The sequence below is a fragment of the Astyanax mexicanus genome, chromosome 12 (assembly GCF_023375975.1).
Source record: "Astyanax mexicanus isolate ESR-SI-001 chromosome 12, AstMex3_surface, whole genome shotgun sequence".
Lineage (NCBI taxonomy): Eukaryota > Metazoa > Chordata > Actinopteri > Characiformes > Acestrorhamphidae > Astyanax > Astyanax mexicanus.
The window spans coordinates 39,442,098-39,469,821 of record NC_064419.1 but is presented as its reverse complement, the minus strand read 5'-3'; the positions used below and the strand labels follow the sequence as shown (position 1 = coordinate 39,469,821).

The window sequence follows — 27,724 nt, the reverse complement described above, 5'->3', positions numbered from 1 at the left end:
AGAGTGGGAAGGTTCAATTAGCAGGGTAAGAGCACAGATTTCCTCAAAATATTGCAATGCACACAATATTATGGGTGACAAACCAGAGTTCAAAAAAGGACAAATTGTTGGTGCACGTCTTGCTGGTCATCTGTGACCAAGACAGCAAGTCTTTGTGATGTAGAGCCACGGAGCCACAAGCCCAAATCACAGCAGAATTCAATGTGCACCTCACCTCTCCTGTTTCCACCAGAACTGTCCGTCAGGACAATAAATTATTGTGGTCTAAAACCAGGTGTTTCAGTTTCATTGTCCAACCCCTGAATATATTTATATATATATATATATAATACTAAACTAAGTTTTAATAGAAACTATAAAGCAGGAATAAAATAAACTTGTCTGAGAATAGCCTGGTGGGGTCTAAATATTTTGAAGCAGGGGTTACTAATGCTTCGCCACTCACTAAACTAAACTTAACCCACCACCATTTATCCATGATGTGGAAAACACATACAATAAGACAGAAACGTTTCATTCGGACTCACAATAATTTGCTACCCCCTCTCCCAACATTTATAAGACTCCAGGAAAATATTAATAAGATAAGATACTTCATCCCTTTTCATTGTGGTCCCTGCAGATTTAGGTACCCAGGGGCTTAAAGCTCATGAAAAGTTTTTGTTTAAAAAATTTCACTTGGTTAACTTTATGCTCTCAGATTGTCTCCCCATGATGTCTAGATGTGTATTTTAATAACGAAATCACATCTGGCCCATGAGACAATTCCAGGCGTTATATTGCAATGTAACAATGAGGAATTGAGGTTTAACCTTCACAGATTCTTTCTCCACCCACAAATGCCAGCTGTCAGGTGGAGCAAGCTCTACGAGACATTGGTAGAATGACATACAATCCAATGAGAAACTGTTGCCCTTTGCTTGAGGGTCCAGTTAAAAACATAGTACTGCTATTGTGTAGCTTATTGAACTAGAAAGCTTAAGACCACAACAACACATTTTTCATTTCTGTTATTTTCTGTTATTTAAATCCTAAGTTACAGTACAATAGCTGGGCACTGAAGTAGCTCTCATTATACTGCACAGGATTTGTGCCAAAGTTCTGTAAAGCTTGTCAGACATTGCGACAGTATCTACAAAAGATCTTGCTTGTAGGCAGAACCTGGACATTGGACTTACAGTCAATAGCAGCAATTTGTACAAAATGAAAAGGTTTAAAGCATAAAGGCAATACAAGGTCTGTGTTCCTGCTGTTAAGCTCAGGTTTGTGTGGAGAGGATCTGCTGGTTTTCCACACATTCTTGCGTTTTATTACTCGTCTCCTATCTGACTCCAGTTAAATGAAAAAGTTTAAACATTTCTGTTCTGCTTTTTCTTTGTGAACAAGTGAAAAAAAATCATTTAGAACAATCAAGTCACGTTATATGTTTTAAGCAAATAAATGGTAATGGTCTGGAGATGCTGCTGGCCATGGCATAGCATATGTGTCTTCAAGGCATGGTCTAGAGATGGCAGAAGTATGTGGACGAGCATTGTCCTGTTTGAATAGCCTAGAGGATTTGGACTAGGAGTGCAGGAAAAAACCGATTCGAGCTTAAATTGCGTTTCATTTTCCAAAAATCTTTTTCTTTTGGAAAGCTCCGCCAGACAGTTAAAAAGCTCTGCGAGACAGTAGGTGAGCTCTGCGGGACAGTAGGTGAGCTCCGCGAGACAGTAGCTGAGCTCCATGAGACAGTTAAAAAGCTCTGCAAGACAGTAGGTGAGCTCTGCGAGACTGTAGATAAACTCCGCGAGACAGTTTAAAAGCTCCGCGGGACAGTAGGTGAGGGTCGAGAGACAGCAGCAACAGGACAGGGAAAGTTTTTGCTCTTACTGCCTCTCCCTATTAGGCTACAGAGGGGCGTGTAGTGTCGTGTTATGGTGTTTGTTGTCCCGAATTTCTGCCGCCTGACAGCACTACACCGAGGAACCCTGAGTGTTCTGGTAAGCCAGGGCGATATTAGCTAGCGGTTCGTCCCACGTAGCTTGTTTTAACACAATTAAATACATTTAATACAACACTGCAGCCCAAAGCATTTTTGCTGATTACTCTACCACACAGATAACACATCTGTGACACATTTCACAAAAGAAAAAGTTTAGACTTCTGTCTGGCCACTTCTATCTGCTCTGTGAACGTAGCCAATAAGTACAGTATATTGCCAGAAGTATTCACTCATCTGCCGTCGCAAACTTACAAACTTGAGTGACTTCCTGTTCCTAATCTATTGGGTTTAATATGATGTCAACTGTGACAGCTTTAACTCGTCTGAGAAGGCTTTCCACAAGGTTTAGGAATGTGTTTATGGGAATTTCGGACCATTGTTCCAGAAGAGCCTTTGTGTGGTCAGACACTGGTGTTGGACGAAAAGGCCTATCTTAAAGTCTCCACTCTAATTCATCCCAAAGCTGTTCTATCAGGTTGAGGTCAGGACGTTATGCACTGTTGTGCAGTCATATTGGAACAGAATGGGGTGTCTTTAAACTGTTCCCTCAATGTTGGGAGCATTACATTTTCCAAAATAAATTGACGTGCTGAAGCATTAAGAGTTCCTTTTATTGGAATTAAGGGGCCGAGCCCAACTCTTGAAAAAAGAACCCTACAACAAACCTTTCCAAACTTTCCTCCACCAAACTTTACTTGTGCAACTGCCAAATGAAGACTCATCCATCAAATTGAAAGACGGAGAATCGTGATTTGTCAGTTTAGAGAACATGTCTCCACTCCACTCCAGTCCAGTGGTGGTCTGCTTTACACCACTCCATCCAATGCTGTGCATTGCATTGTGTTTGGTGATGTGAGGCTTGAATGGAGCTGCTTGGATATGGAAACCCATACCATGAAACTCTCTATGCTCCACTGTTTCTGAGCAAAACTTAAGGCCACATGAAGTTTGGAGGTCTGTAGTGATTGAGTCTGTAGAAAGTTTATGACGTCTTCGCACCACTCTGTTATTTTACATGCTGTCGTTTCCAGTCGCTTCCACTTTGTCATAATATCACTGACAGTTGACTGTGGAATATTTAGTGAAGAAATTTCACGAATGGACTTGTTGCACAGGTGCTGCATCCTATCATGGTACCACGCAAGAATTCGCTGAGCTTGTTCACCTAGCAACCCATTCTTTCACTAATGTTTGTAGAAGCAGTTTGCATGTCAAGGTGCTTGCTTTTATACACCTGTATTCATGGAAGTGATTGGAACAAACCCCTAAATTTAATTATTTGGATATTTTTGCCAATATTTGTGTGGACACAGCACATAACCCATCAACACAGCTTTATTGTGTTGCAAAATCTGTGTTGCAAAATCAGGGCTGTATTTCTGACTGCATTTCTGCTTTGCTAATTTGTAAACTATGTTTTGGGTCATGGCCTTTTGTTTTTTATGTCTTATCTCTCGTGTGTATGTTCAACATTGTCCTGTTTCTCTACCAACATTCGTGAAAAATGCAAAACAAGGAGGAAGGAATTTGCTGTGTATATTAGATGGCAATCGTCTGTACCCGAGCCGAGGCCGGCCAGTGGAAAGCAGCCTGTTGATTGCCTTCATAGAGCAGTGAGTTAGAACCAGGCTTAGCAGGGAGTAGCCATGAATAACACCCTAATCCTGCTTTATTTCAGCCGATCGGGCTGGGAGAGACCCAAACAAACCCGACAAAAAACAAGTAAATCCCACCGTTTCCAGCTGCTTTATTCTCACTGTACGACAGGAGGGCTTTTTTTTGCGTGCTTCATTAAACGTATGGCAGCTGTGAGTCATGTGATTGTGCAACCAGTGCGTGTGGGTTCGGAAATGAAGCTTAATTAGGAATGTAAGCATGATTCAGTCCGAGGGAACACGCAGACGAACGCTCGGGCCTCGTTTAATCGTGTCGTACGAGCCGAGATTACGTCACGCCGAGCCGTAATGAAGGAGGGGGCTCCGTTATGAGCAGGCGTCAGCGTATCTCTAGGGTTTGACATCATGCGCTTTGGCATCACTGCTCTAAAGGTTAAATTGTTGTTATGCAAGCTACGCTCCTCAAGGTCGGATGGTGCGTTTGATATTGTGGCTTAAGTGACGGTACTCGGTCAGTAATGCGTCTATTTGTTGCGTTTCTTGTTTTCCTTTTGCATAAATGAGTTTTTTTGTACTTGGGTTCTGCTGATTTTACACAAAGCTTATTACATAAAACTAACCAGCAGTTTATTATGTGGCTTAATTTTTTATTTATTGTTTTGCCAGACAGTGACTCTGTAAAAGCTTGTGTTTCCAGCCGTGTGATGCAACTTTAATGCATCATACATCTGCTGCCACGCTACCACTTCTCTCTCTCTCTCTCTCTCGCTCTCTCTCTCTCTCTCTCTCTCTCTCTCTCTCTCTCTTTCTCTCTCGCTTTCCTCTATCTGAGTTGCTCACACACCCTGTTGAGTATGCTCATACTCATACAAGTATGCATGCCTTGGCTCTTTTTTTTTTGCTATTACTTACTCATTAATTTAGACTTTAAGTCTCACGCTCGTGAATATCTCACGTCAGAATTTTTTTTGCAAAAAATGATTGCACCCAAAAGAAAGAAAGTGTCAGATTGCAATACTATTCAGAAAGGAAGATAAACCTTGTAAAAACATTGTAGAGGTTCCTATTGGTGTCCTGCAATGCATTAATGCATTCCATTGATTGCAGCTCTATTTCTCACGCAGTTTCTGCAGAGTTTGTTGTGGCATCTGTATCATTTTGTCATCTGTGTCATTATGGCAAGCTCTTAAGGTGCTCTAAAGGTGGCAGCAGTATGTGGATGAGCATTGTCCTGTTGGAATAGCCCAGCATACAGGATTCAGACTATTCTTTAATCTGCCTCTTGTTCTGTATTCAGAATTAAAAAACGCACAAGAAACACATACACACATACACACACTTACACAGATATTCCCTGTCATGCTTTCCCTCCCAGTCTACCTCCCTCCAGCTCTCTCTCTCTCTCTCTCTCTCCCTCCCTTGCTCTCTCTCTCTTTTTCCCTCTCCACTCCCCCTCATGTTGCTCTTCAGTTGCGTTCGGTCAGTGCTCCGCTGTGCAGGAGCGCACTCTCCCTCGCTCTCTCTCTCTCTCCGCTCTGTGAGAAACAGAAGATCGTAGAGGATTTCTGTCTGCATTCCTTCTTTCTTTCTATCTGATGTGATTAAAGAAGTGAGGTCAGCTTACCTTGCGATTTTCCACCGGGATCCCAGCTGCCAAAGATGTTGGAGCGGCTCCAGTCAGCTATGAAATCCGTCAAGGACTCCAAACGTAACTACTTAATTCTTAACTATTTACTATTCACCACTGTTGTTCTTAAAGTGTTTGTACAGTCACAGAGTAGTGGTGTTGTGTATTACAGCATTTCCAGATTCACTACTTGTTTTGAAGTGCACTTGTTTTTTTTAGTATTCTAGTTAAAAGCGGTGGTTTCTATCTTCTATCTTGTTTTATGCATCTATATCCAATGCACATCCACTTGTCTATACATCTGTAATTTAATTTAGCAGTTGCTCTATAAGAAAGCAGACATAGAACTCAAAGCTTCAGTGCACACCATTTCAAAATGAGTGAAATACACCCACAATGATTGATGAGTCCATGTTTTCAGCAACAACAAAAAAAAAATGTACAAAGCATTTTCTGCTTGTTCTGAGGTACAGAGTTCGTACAGTGTGTGCACATGATTTTGTGGGAACAGTACATGTGTGTGAGAGGGTAAACAGTGTGAATGAGAGTGTGTGTTGAAACAGGGTCAGAGAGAAAGAGTGCTTTGTGTTGTGTATGAAGTCGTGGGGCACTGTGGGGTAGTTATGGTGATCCATGTAGCTTTGATTTGGCCCCGGCACTAATTATCCCGCAGACTGGCTCTGAGCTTTAGCCAACCTGAACTCTCAAATGCCTGAAATATTTCCAGCTGCTCTTGGTGAGCTACAGTTATGAATGGCCTAATTCTTTGCTCCTGTACCGGAGTGAAGTACAGAATCTCTGAGTAAAGCACATCAGAGCCAGCGTCGCCCTGACTGACATGTAGTTGACTACATGTTGTTGGTACTCTGCATAATATTAAAACAATTATGCATTAATAACTGAATTAAAGTGATCTGGATACAGATCTAAATAATCTACATGTTCTCAAACTAAATGTCTAAAATGTGTAAGAAGTGATACCTTTACTATGGAAAATAAATATAGTATAGAAAGATATAGGGGTGTGATGAGACTCATCTCATGAGAGAAGACTAGACACTATATTGAGTTCACCAGACCAAAAAAAGATGAGACGAGTTTTTAACAATACATATTTCCTTAATTTCAAATAAATAAAAATATATAATTTAATGATTAAGTATTTTGTAAGTAATCATATTGTAATGGATTTCAATAAGTTTTTACTCTTGATTATAAATTGTGTATAATTTATAATATATAGTAGTCTTGGGTCCCTGTGTTCAACTGGAAATTGACCTTGAGGGTTCTTTACAGACCTGGCAACTTATGACCGAATCTCAAACCACACAGGTGTCACATTGTAGTAAAATAAAATATACTACCAGATTTTTTGCACTATAAGATGCACTCAAAATCCTTTAATTTTCCCAAAAATCAACAGTGCACCTTATAATCCAGTGCACCTTATGTATGAATTTTACCAGTCGGGTTGTAAGCAGCAGTAAAGCCACTCCACTGAAGTACAGCGTTATACAGGAGTTTCAGTTTAGTGCTACAGCAGTATTAGCATTAGCTGCTAACAACGCTAAGCACTAGCTCTTTTGCCATTCAGAGGTGAGTATTATCAGCCTGTAGCTTGCTGCCAACCCCAGCTAGCACAGCTGGAGTAGTATTAGCATTAGCTGCTAAACACGCTAAGCACTAGCTCTTTTGCTGTTTAGAGGTGAGTATATCGGACTGTAGCCTGCTGCTAGCCGCGGCTAGCACTGCTGGATTAGCATTAGCTACAAACCACGCTAAGCCCCAGCTCTTTTGCCAATCAGAGGTGATTATAGTTTTTACCGCTATGTAGAACCGCTAGCTAATATCGCCCTGCTTACAGGAACGCTCAGGGTTCCTCAGTGTAGTGTTGTCGAGCAGCATTTAACGGTTAGCTACTAATGATAATAATGCTGCACCCAGCCTTAGTGGAAATCTGGAAAACTAAGCTTTATGTAAGTAAATGCAAGAGCCTTTTTATTCACCCAAATAAACAGTTTTCAGGAGATAAATCTTTGTAGATTAACATCCAGTACTTGTTTACTTTTAAAAAAAAAGTTTTTTAAGAATGAAAAATTTGTTAACATAGCTTATCTTTAATTAACTTAACCACCACACAGTAGCAAGACCTGGTAAATTAGAAAGAACACACGCACCTTAATGCGCCTTATAATCGTATAATTTTCTATATAGACCAGAAAATAGATGTTTATTGATAGTGCGCCTTATAATCTGATGCACTCATAGACTGTGTATAGCTGGACAGAGCATCATCTCTCAAAAGTGAAGCCACCACAGGTCGGGTGCCCCCTGCTGTTCGGTTTCGGAAAGCTGTATAACCCCACCCATCCCCATAGGTTTCAATGGAAAAACAGACAACTTTCAATCACGTTTTTTCTAATATACTGTAATTCTACCTCCATTATTTAAATGCAACAGCTAGTGTAACCTCTGCTTATATTGTCAAATTTTTATATCCCCACAGAATTAGTTTTTTAAAACATTCAGCAGTCATTCAGCTCTATTCAAAAAAGGTGTGGTTATTGTAAAAGGGCTGGTTATGGGCATGACCAATAACAGACCGTCAGCTCCGCTCCGCCCCGCTCTGCAGTCTGTGACCGCGAGGAAGCCCTCAGGGGCGGGGTTATTTAAATGAGTATGCGGTCTCTCCACAGTCTTTCTCCCTCCTCTGGTCTCTACTGCGCAGACTCGGGTATCAGGATCGCCAACATGGCGGAAGATTTTGGCTTCATTTTCATTGAATGAATGGGAACAGAGACACGACGATCTTTTTTTTACAGTCTCTGGATGCACCTTATAGTGCGAAAAAAAAAGGTGAATATATTATAGTAAGATAAAATAAACAAAACAGTATTCTTAATTCACTGTAATGTTATTAACGTTAATGTAAAAAGTAATTTTGTGTAATTTACAATGGGTCCATTTGTCATTAAATTCAGTCAGTGAATAAAAAAATACATTTTGATAAGACATCCAGCTGTTAAATTTGGGACATGGTAATGATGTTCACTGGACCAGTATCAGCAGAACATGCTGAATACTGCATCTGGGAGTCCTGTCCAGTTCTGTAACAAACCAACCTTGAAATAGCTAATTTGTGTGTTGTGGTTTCACACATGAACTGATCATATCAATACTGCATAACTGATCTGCCTCTGTCAGAGTTCCCATTTGACCTGCCTTCATGTAGAATCTGGCAGAGAACAAGCTTGAAGGCTTGTAGGTTTTTAAGCAGTAAATCATTGACAGAAACAGAGCAAAGTTTGACGGTCCATTAATCTGTTTAATGTCTAATAGACTGTTGAATTTGAAATTTAATGTCAGCTTTAAAGCTCTTGGTATGTGTAATGTGTAAAACAATAGCAAAGATAAACCTCTATGAGATTTAACTGGAAAGCTCTGGTCTTACGAAATCCAGTGCTCACATACTGTCTGCATCATTTCAGCTGCTGTCTGTCAGACACCTTACACAATACTCAAGGAAATCTTATCAAGTGTGCATTCTCTCTTTCTGATGATGTCATTGGTTGAGTTTGTGCAGTTTTCGTCTCAGTTTTCTTGTTGTGTGTGATTTGTGCCTGTTTTGACCATTAGAAGAAACAGGAGATATTCCAATGTGCCAATGTTCAGTTAAGGTATCATTTGCTTATTATTTGCTGGTCTGAGTGGGGGCTAATGGCTGTAAGATCAATGTCACAATAACAGAAGATAATAAATAATGCACATATATATCTTAATTAAAGGAGGAAAACATAATACTAGTATATTTTTTTAATATTGGCATATTGATATTGATGGGCATCAGTATTGCACCAATATCCAGTGTTAGACAGTCAACAGTTTTGTCTTGTTGAGCAGCTGGGTAGTTTTGATGTTCATTGGATCATTGGAAGCGATAGGACAAGTTCTAGTGAGTGAGTAGATTAATTGACTTAATAATGTTGGGTAAAAATTAAGAAAAAAATAAATATCTTATTTTTGAGTATCAAATAAAAGAGTTATCTAGTGTTAAATTAGCAAGACTTTATTTTCTCTATATTTTCCTGGGATAAATAAAACACATTTGCTCCTAAAAATCATATTCTGCCTATCAAAAATGGATAGTTTAGTGTAGTCCTGAGATTTTTTTTAAAGAAGCATTATGCAAGAATTGGCATTTATTGCCAATTCTGGGCTCCCCCTACACCGTACAGGAGGTATAATTCAAACTTCAAGACACCCCTAATGGACACACTTTAGACAAGTATTCATAGACAAGCTAAGAGACACAGAATGTAGTAATCTTATAGGATTTTATAAAAATGTGATTTGGATCCTGTCATTCACTTAAAGTTCCTAGTGCATTTAGCAGGGTGGTGAGCCCGAAGTTTCAACAATAGTGACTGTAAACTTTAAAAAGGTCAGTGGAGCACCAACATGATTTTAAAGCTGTTATTTTAATGTTCAATGCTATATAATGCTGCTTTAAGTAAATCATTTACAAGGAATTTATTATTGAATTGTATACTGCATTGTTGTAGTGAAAAGAATCTACCAGTAACCCACTGAATGGGTATGATGTTGATTAAAGCAAGTGAAAAAAAAATAGTGAAGTACTTGAACAGGTCGGTCACTGATGTGTAGTATTATGGGGTTGTTTCTGCATTTTTCATGTCGTTTTCATGACCACATGACCATGAGCTGCTGCGTAAGAAAAGCTTTGGTGTTTGGTGAAATATTAAACAGATGATTGGATTTTCTGTTCGTATTTCCCCAGAGGCTGTAAGACGTGTACGTCAAGAGTGTGTGTGTGTGAGTGAGTGACATCTGCTGTTAAGGCTTGTAGGTCAGGTGATTAGGTTACAGGATAGGTTTCTGTTTGGTAACTGGAGAGGTTGTGGTGTTTAGTGGTTGTGTTTAGCTGGATTTTACGCTTCATTAGAGAGGCTTGCCCTCCTTTTACTTCTTCTCATGACCATGGTTCCCCACCCTGGTCCTGGAGGACCCCCCTGTACTGCACAGTATATTGCTTTCTTACTTAAACACACTGCCCTCTACGACGGTGTTTTACGGCCATACAAAAAATAAATAAAAACAGCTCACTTTGAGAATACAGACATAATATTAGGAGAATAAAGAAGTAATATTAAGAGATTAAAGTTATGAGCGGAGCACTGAAAGGGGCATTTTTCGCTCATTATCTGTTACAGGGCTAATCGCCATTTATCTATTTATTATCTACATTTATAACCTGCAGATTATTAATGTAGTGTTACAGTTAGATAATAAAGTGTCCAGATTTTCCCATGGTGGTATAGCCGAGCCTTCAGCACCCCTGCCGCGAGAATCCTCCTGTTTGGGGAGAACGTGCACTGCTGCACGGACATCTCCTGCCTTTTAGTTGGGTTTTTGTGACCAAAGGAACAGAAATACAGTAAATTCCAGTCATTAATAAAGGAAATAAACATTTTACTGATGCAGGATGACTATATTACGAGAATAAAGTTGCAATATTACGAGATCAAAGTCGTAATATTATGACTTCAATCTTTATTGTCGAAGTGAACTGTTTTTTTTTTTTTTTCAATATGGCCCTAAAATGCCATTGTAGCCCTCAGCACAGGGAATAGTTGTTTATTGATAAGCTGCTTAGCTAGACCAGGTGAGTTAGTAGCAGGGTGCACATTAAAAAGGCAATTTTACACCTAAATATGAATTTTGACACAACACCCATTATTTTTCATCTTCTATTGTTTAATGAATGATGATATTCCCCCTCAGCTTCCTGTTATTGGTCTTAACTATCTACAAAAGTGTTTTTACACTTCAAACCCACCTTATCATGTTTTAGTTGTTCAGAAACGAGACCACATTTTAGGTTGGACCTAAGTTTTTGATCCTTTGTTTCTGGACTATTTTGAGACAGACCAAAAGTTGTATGGCCGCTATATTACACCGCTCTGTTTAAATACCATCGTTTTAACAGCAGACAAGCATTAAAAAAGTCCCATCAATTAATACAGGCTTTAGGTTTTAATGAGAAGGTGCTTCAGAATTCAGTAAAATAAGCTAAATGACTCACCATTGTAATTAACCAGATGTAGCAGATGGAAATTAGCAGTTTAAGGTGCAGTAGTAAACACGAATACCAGTATTTAATATATACTATGAAATTCAACACACATACACTTAACAAATAATTACCACTCATTATGCTGTCCTCCAGCTGTGTATGACCCATCCTTCTGACACCCATTATGAGGCATCACTCATATTTAAGGAATAACGTAAGAATAACTTTTCTGGGGCGCCGAGTGGTCCAGCGGTCTGAAGTGCTGCCACTATGAGCAGGAGGTCGCAGGTTCGAACCCCAGCTCATGCAGCTTTTCCATCAAGCTGCCGGCGCTCAGAGGAAGCACAATGCTCTCTCCGGGTGGGCAGACGGCGCTCTCTCCCCATATCACTTCTACGGTGATGACTGCAGCACAGGGCATCTGTGATGTACCGGAGCCGAGTCGCTGCGCTTTCCTCCTTGCTCGGCAATGCTGCATCAGCAGCAGCCCGAAAAGAAGCGGTGGCTGACTTCACATGTATCGGAGGAAGCATGTGTTAGTCTTCACCCTCCTGGTGTGTTGGAGCATCACTAGTGATAGGGGGAGTCCTAATGAGTGGGTTGGGTAATTGGCCGTGTAAATTGGGGAAAAAAAGGGAAAAATTTTAAATAAAATTATAAAAAAAAGGAATAACTTTTCTAAACTAGTTTTTAAATACTACATTTTCTGCATAGAAATTAGATTAGATTTTTTAAACTGACTTATGAGGGAATATTAGTGCTTTATGATGACCACACTGTTCTTCACTCCATATGTGCTTCACTGCATGTGTGTTACGCTGACTCTCCGCCTGTCAGTGTTAGCCTGCAGGTTAAGGGCTCTGTTGAGGAAGATAAAAGAGTTTATGAGCTGATAGTGCTGACTCCTGCTTACAGAAACTAGACATTAGCATATCAAAAAAAGCCTCCTACTAACGGTAGTGAACTTGTGCAATCATGCTAGTGTGCAGTCACGTGTAAAAACACACACTTATACTCTTACTCAGAATTTATGCATGTGTAACGGTCACTTTAAGTACCTTAGATTAGGCGCATGCGCACTAGAATGCTAATACTTGTACGTGCAGGGAGAGAGAGATGAGATATGATCCGACATGGACGCACGGTGGTTAGCTCTAGAATGTAACCTGTGTGGTCTGCCTACTGTGTTATCCTGGATTGTGATGGGTGAACTGTGGGTGCTCCCCAGCCCAATAAATGGTCTTCATTACACTACACCGGCTGTCCCCCGTGTGTTTCCCTATGGAGGACAGGGCAAGTAGCTATCCACCATTAACCTCCCCCCCAGGGAGCATTCGCCCACCGGCCCAGCCATTATACATGCACCATTGGGCATAAAGCTTTGTGTGGATGGTTCTTCACTGACATTCCAAAAGTCATGGGGCGGCATTATTAGCGCTGTATCCCATGACTTTTTTTCGCCATGATCAATCCTGATACATGCAAAAGAGATATAGAGATAAAAGTAAACTAAAGGGATTAGAATGGATGTGTTAAACCTCTGAGTTGTTGGACAGGCCTGTTACCAGAATGCAGGAACTGGAACCATGAGCGGACACCTCGAGGTACAAGTGGTGTTTTTGAGACGCTTCACTCAACATTTTAAATGTAGAAATATTTTGATATGATCCATTTATGAATAATTGAATGTTATTTTGCCTTATTTTATTTTAAACATCTCTAATAGCTGTGTAATTGCCTTTTATTAATCGTTCAGTAGCAATTACAGTAACATCTGTTGAGTTATTCATTGTTACACATGCATTATTGTAGTACAGCTTGTGTAATACATGACACACCTGCATGAACTGTAGTGTATCTCAATAATTGTACCGGTAATGGGAAAAGCAGTAGTTTACCCAAATACACAGCATGCCAAAAGTCATGGGATAGCAGTAAATTGATCCTAAATGTTACTACAGGGGATGGCTTTTGAACACCCACGCCTGTATAAGTTGTGAGGTGTTATCTTGTGAGTGAGGTTGTACACTGCAAGCAAGGCTTGAAAGTGGGTGCCTGATGGATGTGGTATTCTTCATCTTCAGTTCAAAGTTGTGTGTGCATTTAATTCAGAAAATATGTCACTAGGAAGACATTACCACCCACAGTAAAAAGCACACAATCGTAAAGATCATGACCAGTGGAGTCTGGCTAGAATTTACCATGCAAACAGACAAGTGACTCTGGCAGGAGACCAGACACACATACCATTATTAGCTTCCAATACTCCAATACTAATTTTGCTTCTTTTTCTATAGTGCATAATGCATCCACTTGTCCTACACTGAAAAAAGGATGCGTAAAATTTACTTAAAAAAAGTTTTGCAACTTTCTGCATTTGCTTTTTTTAAGTAAATTTAATTTCAGATAAATTTAAGTAACTTCAACTCGGTTTCAAGACTTAAATGTTACATAAGTGAACTGAACTTTAGTCAATCCTTTCTTTTAGTAAATTTTACTTAATTTATTTTTGCTGAATCAATCCATTATTTTAGTAAACTTTACTTAATTTATGCATACAATATTACCTAATTACAATTACTTAATTTATACAATATTATTATATATAATTTTAGTTAAATTTAAATATTTACATAATCTCAAAGATTTATTTTGTAAACAGACCAAGTCTCACTGTCTCAACACATGGATGGCCTGTAATAAATTCTTTTTAGTATACTAAATATTAACTCTATGTAACATTTAAGTCTTGAAATCGAGTTGATGTTACTTAAATTTATCTGAAATTAAATTTACTTAAAAGCAAATGCAGAAAGTTGCGAAACTTTTTTTAAGTAAATTTTACTCATTATAATTTTTTTCAGTGTACTTTAAACACCATCCTGCAGAGTTTACAGCTCACCATTGTGTAACTCACCCCCCTCCCCCTTGAAAATAAATAGTTCTAATAAATGCACAATGGGTGACTTTTGAGGACGTTTGATGGCAGGCCATGAACAATATCTGAGCTGCGTTTCCTGAGGAGCACTGAAACCTCGCCCTATTGTTCCTATTGTTTTAGTTTATATTATGAGAGCGTGTACCTTTTTTGAACTTTTTTGGAGGAGGGGTGTTTACTGTGAGATACGTTGATCTAAATTCATCTTTGCTAGTTGGTTGTGAGTCTGGCTGTTTCTTTGTTCCAGAACTTTAATTTGCAGTTATTTTGTTCATTAAATTCAGAAAAGTGTGGTGCTTGCATATGAAACACTTCACACAATACACAGCAAGACCAGATAACTGAAAATAAAGGCAAATAAAGCATAGAAAATGGCCACAATAACAAATAATATACATAGAGATTCCCTTGTGCTATCTTTCTCTAACTCACACTGTCTGCCCTCTCTTTCTCTCCCTCTCTCTCCTGAGATATTATAATAGAGTAAAAAAAAAAGCTCTAGTGTGCCTGATCTAAACCACACTACACTATTATTACTACCCCCTCTCAAAAGTACAATAATAAAAGAATCATAATTATAATTATTTTTTAAGTTTTTAAGATGCCTCTAATATAATTTAATTTAATTTAATTTTGCCAATGTAAAAGATTTTTATTGAACTCTTAAGAATTAAATTCATAAAGCAATATGTGTAGTTTATTTGTAGTTTAAGCATTCATTCATCACCACAAACATGCTTACTGTTTGTTCCAACGAGATCCAAAAAGGATGGAGTCTCTCATGGTGACAGAGAATGAGATTACTCATATCAGCTGTTGAATAAATGTTGGCTTTTGTATTTTTTCATCACAATTTAGATAAAATGTATCAAAATAAGCATAATTTGGGTATCGGTACAGAATTCAAAGTATCGCATCGGTACCGGTATCAAACTCAACCCTACTTAGGAGTGTGTAGTTCAGTTAAACCTGCAAAGACAATTATTCCACAGTTAGTTCCGACTCCGCAATGTGATTGGCTGAGAGATGTTCTGTTTGTTTCGTTATCAGCTGGTAATGCGCTGTAACCGAAGCACTCTATGTATTACTCCACCACATACAGGTAACCTAGCAACAATGCAGCGCTTACAAGCCAAACAGCACAGCTACTAACAGAGCAGCAATAGAACCATTTTAACTAGTGGACTGTTTATAATCAAACAGATAATTTTTCAGTATTTTTTCATCCTCTTTAACTCAAAATCTTTCAATTAACACCTATAATGGTACTGTGTTATAATTGCAATAATACACTCGAGGTTTGTGCTATAACGTGTAATATTGCCACTGCTATGCTGTTCTACAGTACCTACAACCGCAGTGCCAATATTACATGTTATAGCACGCCCTCTCGTGCATTATTGCTTAATTATACCATATTAATCATTCATTAAGTATATTAAAATGACTTTGATAGTCACAATTATTATAACAATATTCATTTTTTTATGAGCTGAAGAAGCTTTTTTGTTGCTTTCAGTGTTTTCCGTTTCTATTGGAAATGTTTGATAATTTATGTAACATAAGCCATGGGCTGAAATGCTGACTTACTGCAGTGACTAATCCCTATGAGTCTCTCTTTCTCTCTCTAAGCAGGGCAGCTGTGAGTAGAGGCTCCAGCTGTGTCCCTCTGTTCGTCCCTGCATTATCACTCCTGTTATCTGTCCATTTCATATTAGTATCTGAACTGAAATGAAAGCATTCCTGCGTTTCTATTAAAAGCGTTGTGTAACTACATTCACTCAGCACTATTTAACACTGTGTGTACACTGTGCACTTACCCGCTAATAAAAATAGCTCCACCGAGTGATCGACTTATTAACAAAGGCATTTGTCATGACCTGAATAATGGATGAGCTTCATTAATAATACAGGAAGTGATGAATAATGTAGGTTTTTGGTGTATGCTGTGTAATCGGCAGCACTTAGAGAGTGAAGCAGCAGCAGCAGCAGCAGCAGCAGGCGGATGGGGAACACCCCTGACAGAGTGAGGGATTTCTTTCTGCTTCAACACACTTCTAACATAGCACAACACACACACACACACACACACACACACTCTCTCACCTGGGCTCTGAACCCACTGGCTTTAAACAGCTTTGAATGTCTGCATGCACACATACACATACACACACACACACACACACACATTGTTGCTCTGTTTTATTTGTAGCTCGGTCAGATTATAATAAGAAATTATATAAATTCTTCCTTTATGAATTGTTTTTTTTTTGAGAATTTTTATAAGATTATTTTTGATTAAAACATTCATTTACCCACAAATGGTGCCGCCACATGTTTGGTGTCTAAAGTTACTTTCTTTAGTACACACTGGTAGCTACCAATTAATCGACACATTAACATGCAAAAAGTCATGAGATAGCTGTATGTAATTTTATCAAGTAGTGTTACCTTAGGGAACTTGGAAATGGCTTGGAAACGCCCACATGAGGTGTTATCTTGTAAGGGAGGCATGTAACGTTTCATCCATTCTTAGTGTGTACTTGAAATATGTTGTAGATGTACTGCCACACATAATGAATGGTGCAAAATGATTGTCACCGGCGGCCTTTGGCTAGATATGTCTGTGCAAACAGATCAGCGAATACCCATACACATTTCAAACAGGTCAGTGCAGTATACTAGTTTCTGTCTCATGACTTTTGGCATGTCAGTGCATAGCCGAAAAGTTAGCATAGCACAACTCATAGCACATTTTTTCTCCTAGTCTAAAGTCTTAGCACAAATTATTACATATAAATTGCTAAATTCAGTCATTTGAACCCATATTGAAAAAGGTTACCTTGCTGAAAAATTCAGCTTTTTCTGGTAGCTGGTTTTAGATGGTCAAGCTGGTCTTTGATGGTCAAGTGGTTACAAACATTTAAAAAACTTGATGGTTTAATAGCTGTTTTACAATATAATGTATGTTGCATTTGATTCTGGTCATGCTAGTCTTGTGTTGATCATGCTAGTTGACTAGTTTGGTAATACTGACCTTACTGGTTAACCAGCATAGTCATGATGGTCATACTGGTTGTTTAGCTTGGTAAAGGTAGTGTTTGGCAGAGGTGTGGACTCGAGTCACAAATTCAATGACTCAAGACTTGTGACTCGACATAGACTTTACCTTTACTGATTTGGACTCAAAATTGGACTTAGCCCTTAAGACCCTATTTTTCAGCGGGGCATGCTATGGCACCATTGCACAGCCCTGCGCATCTCGCCTGCTGCACTGCATTGCTCATGCGCAGCTAAAGTAAAAATGCATAAATGCAAAATGTGTTTATATTAAAGACGTTAAGAGGAAGCAAGCTGAAAATATTTAATAGAGATTATTGTCTAATAAGTTCAGGTTTGTGACCAGATTCTCCTCAACAATCACACACACACAGAAGTTTCCTGAGGAGACCTGAGGAGCAGAGCTGTATATGTCAGCCACTCTCAGTCAAAAGTTCCTATTAATTACTTTTAGTTTATTAGTCACAGCTTAGTCACAGGTGATTATCATTTTTGTTGTATCGTTCTGGTCTTAATTAATAATAATAATGTAATCCTGATTGGCACACAGAACAAAGAACTGATATACTCTTACATGCAATGTTTATTTTTGTTTTAAAGTCAATGATGTGATTGATCAGATCAGAAATTACATGTAAATAGTTGATTAATGGTTAAATATTTGGGTCTGTAATGATCTGGCATCCCCCACGTCATGACATCAGGCCTTCTGGACATGTGACGTGTGACAAGAAACAGTTGAGTCCCTCAATGACAGTCTAGTACTACTACCCACCAAGTTTCAGTCCTGCCGGTTGATTCCTTATGGCTGTATATATATAACCGAGTCTTAAAGGCAGAGTAACACAGTCTGTTCAGTCCTAAGGGATACAGAACTATAAAAGGTTGAGTGTAAAAATGAATTACGACTGCTGTTGTTGGTAATGAAGCATAAAGAAGGAAGTAGCTGCTCCTTTAGGAAGCTCTGACGGTGGTCTATGTGGAAGCTGATGACTCTTGAGGGGGATTCTCTGAGCTCCTGCACGAGAACAACGTTTTACTTAAGAAAGGGAGCAGCTGCCACAATGAAAAAATAATGCCCCCATCTGCCTTTGCTGCTGCACTTTTGATGCGTGTGTGTCTTTCTGTTGTGTTTGTTTTCTTTTTTTTCCTGTTTTTTTGTTGCATGTTAGATGCACACACACACATATTATGTATTCTAAATGAGAGCGAGACGGGGAAGCAGAAAGTGTGTCTGCAGTGTGAATTTAAAAGACTGAAATAGTTCCCTGTCCCGCTCCCTCTCGTCGCTGCATGTACTTTTTATTGGCAGCAAATTGCCACTAGGCCTCTCTGGAGGATATGTCTGCATGCGAGACGTTTAGGCATTCTGTTTGTAGTCGCGCTCGGCGAGTGTGTGAATGCTCTAATTCCGCCGGCTGTGTCAGAGCAGTGTGCCACATTCAGCCTCTCGCGCTCTCAGTGTGCAGCTGCAGAGTTCGGGGGGTGATCTCATGATCCGCTGTGGATTGTGGCACAACCTGATCTGTTTAAACAAATCTGAACCGAAGAGATACTGTTAGAGTAGAACATCAGACTTCATTTAAACTTAAACATTTTAAACTGATACAGTCAAGTAGAGTTAAAGACAAAATTTCACATTTACTCAGTTTTACCTTTACTCATTTACTCCACTTTACCTCCAATGTAGTCATTATAAAAATAATATGCCTTTTTCATATTTTGCCAGAAATAGCTTAAGATTTCAAGTCCTTTGACTATTTATTTGATTTATTATTCACTACAATACACAAAGTAATGGTCCCTTCCAACGGACTTGCACTATTCACCCAATACCTGCACTACTGATATACTTGCGCTGTCAATACATACTTTAATTCTCCAAAAACTGTGAACTTTAATCTTTACGCACTCATTCACTTTACCAGCCTTAAGCTATATACCATATTTACACTACTGTTATATACTATTTATACTGTCATTCCATCTTAATCACCATCAATATTGCACTATTGTCTTCCATCTTACGTATGTTTATTGTGTTTTGTTGTATTGTACATATAGTGTCTCCCACTCTTTTATATTATATATCTATTTCTTTTTTTTTTTTTACTTATATTTATATATCTATTTCTCCCCCACACTACTGCACCTTGTTTGTGTCTCATGTATGTCTATTTGTGTCCCTGCTGTATTGTACACATAGTGTCTCACATTCTTTCTTTTATTATATCTATTATCTGTACCTGCTGTAAAATTGGGAAGGAGAGTAACGTAATTTCAATTCTCTCTATGCAGTATTGACAATAAAACTACTTGATTTGACTTGACCTATTAGGTTTGGGTATGGTACGGTATTGGTATGAACACGACACAGTGGGTACAGTTCAATATATTGCGATACTGTAGGCAAGACAATAGAAGGTCCTAATATAAATCATATTGTATATATACATCTCTGAGTAAAATTAACATTGTTGTTGAAATGGCTGAAATGACAAAAAAGATGTAGAGCTTTCAGACCTCAAATAATGCAAAGAAAACAAGTTCATATTCATAATGTTTTAAGAGTTAAGAGGAATCAATATTTGGTGGAATAACCCTGTTTTTTAATTACAGTTTTCCTGTATCTTGGCATGTTCTCGTCCACCAGTCTTACCCACTGCTTTTGGATAACTTTATGCTTTACACTCCTGCTGCAAAAATTCAAGCAGATCAGCTTGGTTTGATGGCTTGTGATCATGAATCTTCCTCTTGATTATATTCTAGATTTTTTCAATTTGGTAAAACCAAAGAAACACATCATTTATAAGTGGTCTTTTATTTTTTTTCCAGAGCTCTATATGCCTGTACACGGTACAGGTGGGATAAGACAGTTGCACCCACAGAGCAGTGGGGGTTAGGGGCCTTGCTCGAGGGCCCAACAGTGGCAGCTTACTAAGCCCAGGTATCAAACTCAAAACCATTGTTATTGATGGCTTGGTACAAATAACTCCAAATAACAGCGAATGGATTTCAGTATTGAGCACAAGGAAATTCTGTTTCTTGTCTGTTTGAAAAGCAATCCGGGCGTCTCATGAAAAAGCTAAAGAGAATACCAAATGTGTGTAAAGCTGCTTCAAAGCACAGAAGGGGCTCGACTGAAGATTTATTTATCTTTTTTTTTGTTTCTGCACAGTTCCATATGTGTTATTTTATAGCTTTGATGTATTTGGTGTTATTCTAAGATGTGAGAAATATCTCTGCATTCTTTGAGAAGGTGTGTTTTGGCTCCTGACTGGTGGTGTGTACACTCTGCTGGATTCTGATGTAGGAGCTGGAAGGGGTTTCTTTGAAGTATTCAATATATAAAGAAAATATGTGCACCGCACTGAGTATGAAGTGAATTTGTCTGTTTGTTACGTGTACAGTGTATACTCTCAGCAGCCAAAACATTAAACACTCCAATCTAATATTGTGTAGGTTCTGCTAGGGAATTTCGGCATTGATATTGCGATGTTCACAATGTCAGTAGTCATTTTGAAGGAAGATCAATCATTTGTGCAATGTCAAATTACCTTTCCTCATTTGACATGACACTGTCTACCACATTAATGATTATATATACCCAAACCCATTTGTTGTACTTTAATCATTGATGCACATTGATGGGCATTATTAATATTATGAAATATGTTTGATTTATGTCATTTTCAGTTTCATGTAAAAAATCGTGTATTTGTTTATATTGCAATATAAATATGCAATATTATATACAGTACAGCCAAATGTTTGGACACACCTTCTCTTTTTTAATGCATTTTTCCTTATTCTCATGACTATTTACATTGTAGATTCTCACTGAAGGCATCAAAACTTTGAATGAACACATGTGGAGTTTTATGGACTTAACAAAAAAAGTGAAATAACTAAAAAACAAAAAAAAATTATATTCTAGTTCATTCAAATAGCTACCCTTTGCTGTGATTACTCAAGAGGTAGTCACCTGAAATGGTTTTCCAACAGTCTTATAGGAAGGAGTTCCCAGAGGTGTTTAGCACCTGTTGGCTCTTTGCCTTCACTCTGCGGTCCAGCTCACCCCAAACCATCTGGATTGGGTTCAGGTCCGGTGCTGCAGCGCATCTAGTGTGCCTTGCGCGCAACCGCGCGGGGTCACGTGACAGAGGAAGAGAGAGGTCGGGTGTGTGCGAGCTGATTTCAGGGCATTCTGTTTTCACTCGTTTTTCATCGCTCAGGTTTTCAAAAGATCATTTCAAACCGGCCTCAGTAAAATCTTAATAATAATAATAATAATAATATATATTTAAAAAAAAAAAAAAACGAAGTTTCAAAAGGGCACTTTGGTTGATAAAGGGCAGAGTTGATGGTGCTTTACCATGTCTATGTCTGCACCCCTCTGTGGTATGTATACTGTATACTTGCTGTTTAATGATAAGACACCGTTTAACACTTTGCTGCAAACCATTTTCTGTGTAACAGCAGATCAGTCAAACAAAAGATCTGATCATTAGGACCAGCAACAGTAGCTACCACACTGGATTTAAAGCAAGAATACAGAACAGGCATCTGAGGAGATACATTTACTGTGATATTCTTGGCTTGCTGTCCCGCTGGGAGGCGGGAATTTGATTTGGGACTTTAAAATTTTTGCATCTAGCACACAGGAGAGCTGAACAGAGGGACGATATGGGTTCTACAATTTGTACAGTTCCTTAACTGAATCTTAACATTGTCCAATGTGCAATTGTTGAAGCAATTTAAGCACATTCATACAAATATCTGCCCTCCAATTAATATAATTAGTGACTGTGCCAAACAAGCAAACTATTTTACTTTTCTGAAATGTGTTATTTGGATATGGACTTATCGATATATACGGATTGTTTTTTTCTCTAGAGGCTTGTTGTAGCATTTTGTTAAAACTAGAGATGGAAAATTCGATCTGGGAAATATGTAATAGATTGGCAGATACAGTGTTTCTCTATCTCGCCATGCATGAGATTATGCCAATTAGATTATGTTCATGAGTTAAACTGCTTACAGTAGCTCTGTTGGATGCTACTCAGTCACCAGATACTGCTATATGGGACTACACAGCTTGTGTTTTGCTGTGGACACACAGCCAGTGTTGGACTTCGGCCTATGTATTTAGACTCTGCTCTGTCAGTTTAGTGTTTTTGTTTTACCTCTATTGACTAAAATAACGCCAATCTTGGTAGAATGTACAGTAAAAACCTACCACATCTCACAAGGAAGCAGAGTAAATACTTTTAACTCCTCTAACTGGATACCCCTTTAGAGAGTACCTCACTCAGCCCAGTACAGTGAGTTTCAGAACACAACATACAGCAGTCCGAATGTGCATGCTGCTTCTGTCACCATTCATGCAACAATCAATGCAGAAAGTACAATCCAGCCTAAAGACTGTGTGCCCCAGTCTGCCCTACTTTAATACTGTGAACCTTTTGAATTATGTCTGTCAGTGGACTGAATGATGCCTTTGTCAGATGAAAGTGAGAGAGAGAGAGGGAGAGAGAAAGGGAGGGAGAGATAGATACGGGAGGTCTGAGGGTTATGCAATTATCGTGTTTGCTTTTTATTAATCCTCTTTTTTGCTGTTGTTTTTTTATCCTGTCCTCAGAGTGTGTGTGTGTATGTGTGTGTTGGGTCATTTGGTCCAGTGATTGTTCTGCCCACTTGTCAGCCCAAACATTTCATTTTGGGCATGTTTTCAGTGTGTGTGTGTGTGTGTGTGTGTGTGTGTGTGTGCGTGTGCGTGTGTGTGTTTACTTTGGTCTGTTGCCTATCTTTTCATTTGCATCTCAGTGGAGCAGAAAAAAAAATCATCTGCGCCATTGCATTGTGTATCTGAGGCTTTCACACACACACACACACACACACACACACACAAATCCCGTAGTGGATGCGTGGACACTCAGATACACAAAGTTTCAATTTAGGGACGCAGTGTTGTTCAGAAACAGTTTGAGGTCAGGTTGTAGAACAGAATGTACTGTAATGATGTCAGAATGATGAATAAACAATATACACTGTTTAATTTGTGTATACTTACCAAGATACACTCACTTGCTGCATTCCAAAGCCTAGGCTGCTGCGGAGGTACGCTGCAATTTCTCGACCATGATGTTCAAATGCAAAAGCAGACAAGCTTAATGACCACAATTGGAAGAGAAAGGACCTTTTTCAACAGGGTACTGAGAAAAAGTATTCATAAGATTTATAAGTCCTTCAGAGGACCTGTGCTATCCTGACTGCAGCCTATGATTTGGAACATAGCTACTGTTCTTCTGATTAGGAATGTACTTATAAACGTACAAAAATGTCTGCATTAGTTGTATCTAAGACTGGGTGATGAGCTAAAATTAAGGTACCGGTATTAATTGTATTAATATTTTGACATAGTAAAAAAAATGCATCAGATGCTTTGTGCAAAAGTTTTATTCAAAATTTATTCAAAAACTAATTACACATTTTTTGTAATAAAAATGGTAGTTGGCAATAGGTTTTAATTAGAGCTGCACGATACTGGAAAAAAATTACATTGCCAATGTTCTTTTTTCGGCTATATATATCGCGATATTATACAATGCAGGGCCCATAATGTAACCAACCCTGCCCCCACCCGCACGCTGTCTCGCGTCCGGACCAATCAAGAGCTGCCTCAGCGCAGAGTTCAACTCAAAACCCGAGGAAAAAAGCAAAACAATAGTAATTAAACCTTTAATTAAGCATGTAAATGGCTTTTTAAAAAGTAAATAAAAGTGTTTTTCTGGGATTAAAAGCGTAAATTCAGCTGTAACTGGAAATATCTGCGTTTATTACAAGCGTGTTTACAAGCACATGCCCAACCATGTGGATGGAGGCCATGTGGTTACCTTGTATTTACTTCTGCCCTCTAAATAGGCCTAGGTAGGCAGTTCCAGATATTGTCCAGATCTGATTTTTCGGACACCGTGTTGTTGAAACCTGTGCCCCAGCAGCTTCAGCTTTCTGTTTTTAGCAGACACCCTGCCAATAGATCTTAATCCTTAAGAAACACCCTGTGTAAATGAGCTGAAGTATGGAAATGGTCATGTAAAAATGATTAATGACTCTTTCTGGTATATACATATACATATACATATATATAGGCACCAACGCCTTAAAGGTGGACATTAGGGAATTGTGTTCAGTCTGCGTTGACACACATTTGAAGAATTTGGGTCATTGGTGTTCGTATGTGTTGTTTACAGCTAAAAGCTAAAAAGCTTTTTATTGTTCTTTATTTATTGTCTAGTTGGCACAGTGTCTTATTTCTTTCCTATTTGTGCCATCTTTGTGCCACGTTTGATGACATTTGTTGATCTGAAACATTTGAGGGAAATCTGTTGAATTGATGAAACCAGGCTTTACCATAACAATAATACGTCTATTTCATCGTCCCTCAGTAGAGGGTTAGGTTAAGTATTGTCTTCTCTCTCATGCGAGCCTCCCTCCACCCCTAAAGCAGCATCGCATTACAAGTCAGACAAACCCCTACAACCATGACTGCACACACACCACGCTTGACCCGGCCTGCAGCCTGGCAGCAGAAACGTGTGTTTCAGAGCTTCGAGCAGCAGCAGCAAGTGTGAGATCCAGCTGCTGTGAAGCGTGAGCTTCACTTCGTATCGGCGGTGGACACGCGAGCCACATTCAATTATTAAGTCAGTCATCAATTATTAGCAGTGCTGTCGCTGTGCGTAGCCTGTTGGGGGCTGAGGGGACTATTTTTGACCACTCCTGCTTAATACGTGCCCTGATTATGCATGCGTGTCCTCATAGCAAGGAGTGCAGGAGAGAAGTTATTTCCTTAAAGAAATAGTTAGCTTATAGTCAGCTCTGTACCCACACTGTACTCAATCACTTATGGATAGATTTTCAATGTAGTGAGTCGCTTTTTTCTATATATATGCGTTTTCCACTAAGCAATTTTCAGAAATCCAGGTGCAAGTCACTAGTGAGCAAGTCAAAAGAAACAGTGACTTATAAAATTGACAAGAATATTTACATTTACATATCGTACATCTTTCTCTCTTCTTTAAAGTTACCGGCTTGAAATTACTTGTTTTCATTGGACAGTGATGATATGAGTATTGCAACAATATGTTTTGCAATTCTGTATTAATTGTGTGTTTTTTTCATTATGATATGGAGTTTAGGGGTGTGCCATATCGCATCGTACGCGATAATATCGCCAACATTTTCGAATATTGTGAACGATATTATACCCAGAAATATCGTGCCATATCACCCACCCCTAATAATCAAATCAGGGTTTTACTTTTTAGCTGTTTTGAGCAAAAAAATCACACATTTCTCATTTCCTATTAAATATCTATTAGAGACAGATTATATCTGTCCATTATCATTTATTTAACTTTAATCCTGGATATATGGAGATATTTGGAGTTCTGTTATAAATCTACTAAATTTTTTTTAAAAATCTACTAAAAGTATTTTTTAAATATCTTTTTTTTTTCATATCGGCAAGAGTATCGTTATCGCGATAATACCATGAAATATCATGATATTATTTTAGGGCCATATTGTCCACCCCTAATGGAGTTTTCCTTCAATTAAAAAATGCACTCACCCTTATTTTCAATGTTGCCAATTTCTGATAAAGAAAAAGAAAAAGAAAATTAAATAATATTTAATCAGCCAAAATCAACAGAGGTAAATTAATAAATTAGAACATTAAATAAGAAAAATATAAAGGTGATAGACAGAGCTTTAGACTAACTTTTTGCACTGGTTAAACCGGTGAGCCTAACGTTTTTTCTTAGGTGCACCAGCACAAATGTGCTTCAGACTGCAGCTAAAGGCCCAATGCTAGCTATGCCAACAGACTGCAAATTTTTACTGAAGATGGCTAATGGCTAACCGGCGATGCTAACTGTATTTCCGAGCAACATTGATCACTGTGTTTAACAGCAGATTGGTGTGTTTGTGCTGGTTAGTGTTGTTAGATCCTGTGGTTTAATAGGATATGTGGATTATGACTATAGTTTTCTCCAGTGTGTAGTTCATACCCTCACAACACCAGAATGCAGCTGTCTGTTTAGTGCTAGCAAGGCTAACAGACTCAAGATGGCTAACAGCCATGCTAACTGTTTTTCTGAGCTAAATTAATCAATGTTTTCTTAATTAAGTATGTTGAAAACAGGCCTTGGTCACATTCTGTGTGATTTTGAGATATAATAATATTACATTGGGATTCCGCCATTCACTCGATCTGATTGGTTTAGACAGGGATATGAGTCTTGAACCACATAGAGATGGCTGGTCGTTCTGGCGCAACCAGAAAAAAATAATGGTCACACTATTGTGAAATTAGGTGGCACGTGCAACCAAACTAAACTAAGTTTTTTTTTAAATGTATAAAATAGAAAAATAGAAAAAATCTGAATTAGAAAATTAGTTAGAAAATAGAAAATGTACAAACTAATTAATGTTACTTAACTTTTTAATCTTAGGATTAAAAAAGGAAGTTAAAATGAAGCCAAACTAATAGAAATGACTGATACAACTGATACTAACTGATACAGTTACATGAAGAATGGATATTAAATGTTTAAAATGATAATGCATTTCAGCTCACTGCTGTGCTGTGATTAAAGCAGATTTTCCCAGTTCAGTAAAAACTCTTGGTACCAGTCAGTTAGTCAAACCTATATCTGTAAAGCAGTGTTAGCTCTGATTGAGAACGGCATTAGCCTAACGTTTCTCCTTCTCTGCTCTGTTTCTTTTTCCTCCAGCCTCGTCGATTTTCTCTCACAGGTTTGTGACGGTGCGGCGGGGCAGTCCAGCAGCACGGAGTGGTCAGATTCAGCATGGAGACCAGCTGGAAGCAGTGGAGGGCAGGTCGGTGGTCACACTGCCTCACAGAGATCTGGCTCAGATACTGCGGCGAGCGGGAAACACACTCCGGCTCACCATCATCCCCCGCTCCAACACCAGTAAGCACTGCCAGTTCTCAGCAGGGGAGGGGAGGGGGCATTCAGTGCAGTGAAGTAACAGTGTGAAAATGTTTTACCCCTAAATTTTAACAAAGTTATTCAGCCAGGAAATGATTTTAGTTTCAGTGGAGATGTGGCATTAGCTTACAAGCTAACTAGAGAACTAAGTATGAAAGTGATAGCACCAATAACTTATTAAGACATCACGGAAAGATTTTCAGCTAGAGTCATAATTGAAGAGCCAAGCCCACATAAAGGGGTTTGAGACATAAATTATTCAAATTAAGAGATATATTTACCTACACTCATAGTCACTACAACTGTAGCAAAGCATTGTGGAAACAGATGATTCCACGCTCATAAAATCTTATGCAGGTACATTGTTTGAACACCAGAAGCCAATC

The 27,724-nt window shown here is 38.7% G+C and overlaps 1 protein-coding gene across 3 annotated transcripts in view; it reads left to right on the top strand.

Moving 5' to 3' along the window:
- magixa (MAGI family member, X-linked a) overlaps positions 1-27,724 on the top strand; it is a 97,836-nt gene that overhangs the window by 57,237 nt on the left and 12,875 nt on the right. For all 3 annotated transcript variants that reach the window (XM_022671070.2, XM_022671071.2, XM_022671072.2), the window contains exon 13: positions 27,120-27,320. In XM_022671070.2, coding sequence (XP_022526791.2) covers positions 27,120-27,320 — 201 coding nt within the window. The remainder of the gene's footprint in view (positions 1-27,119; positions 27,321-27,724) is intronic.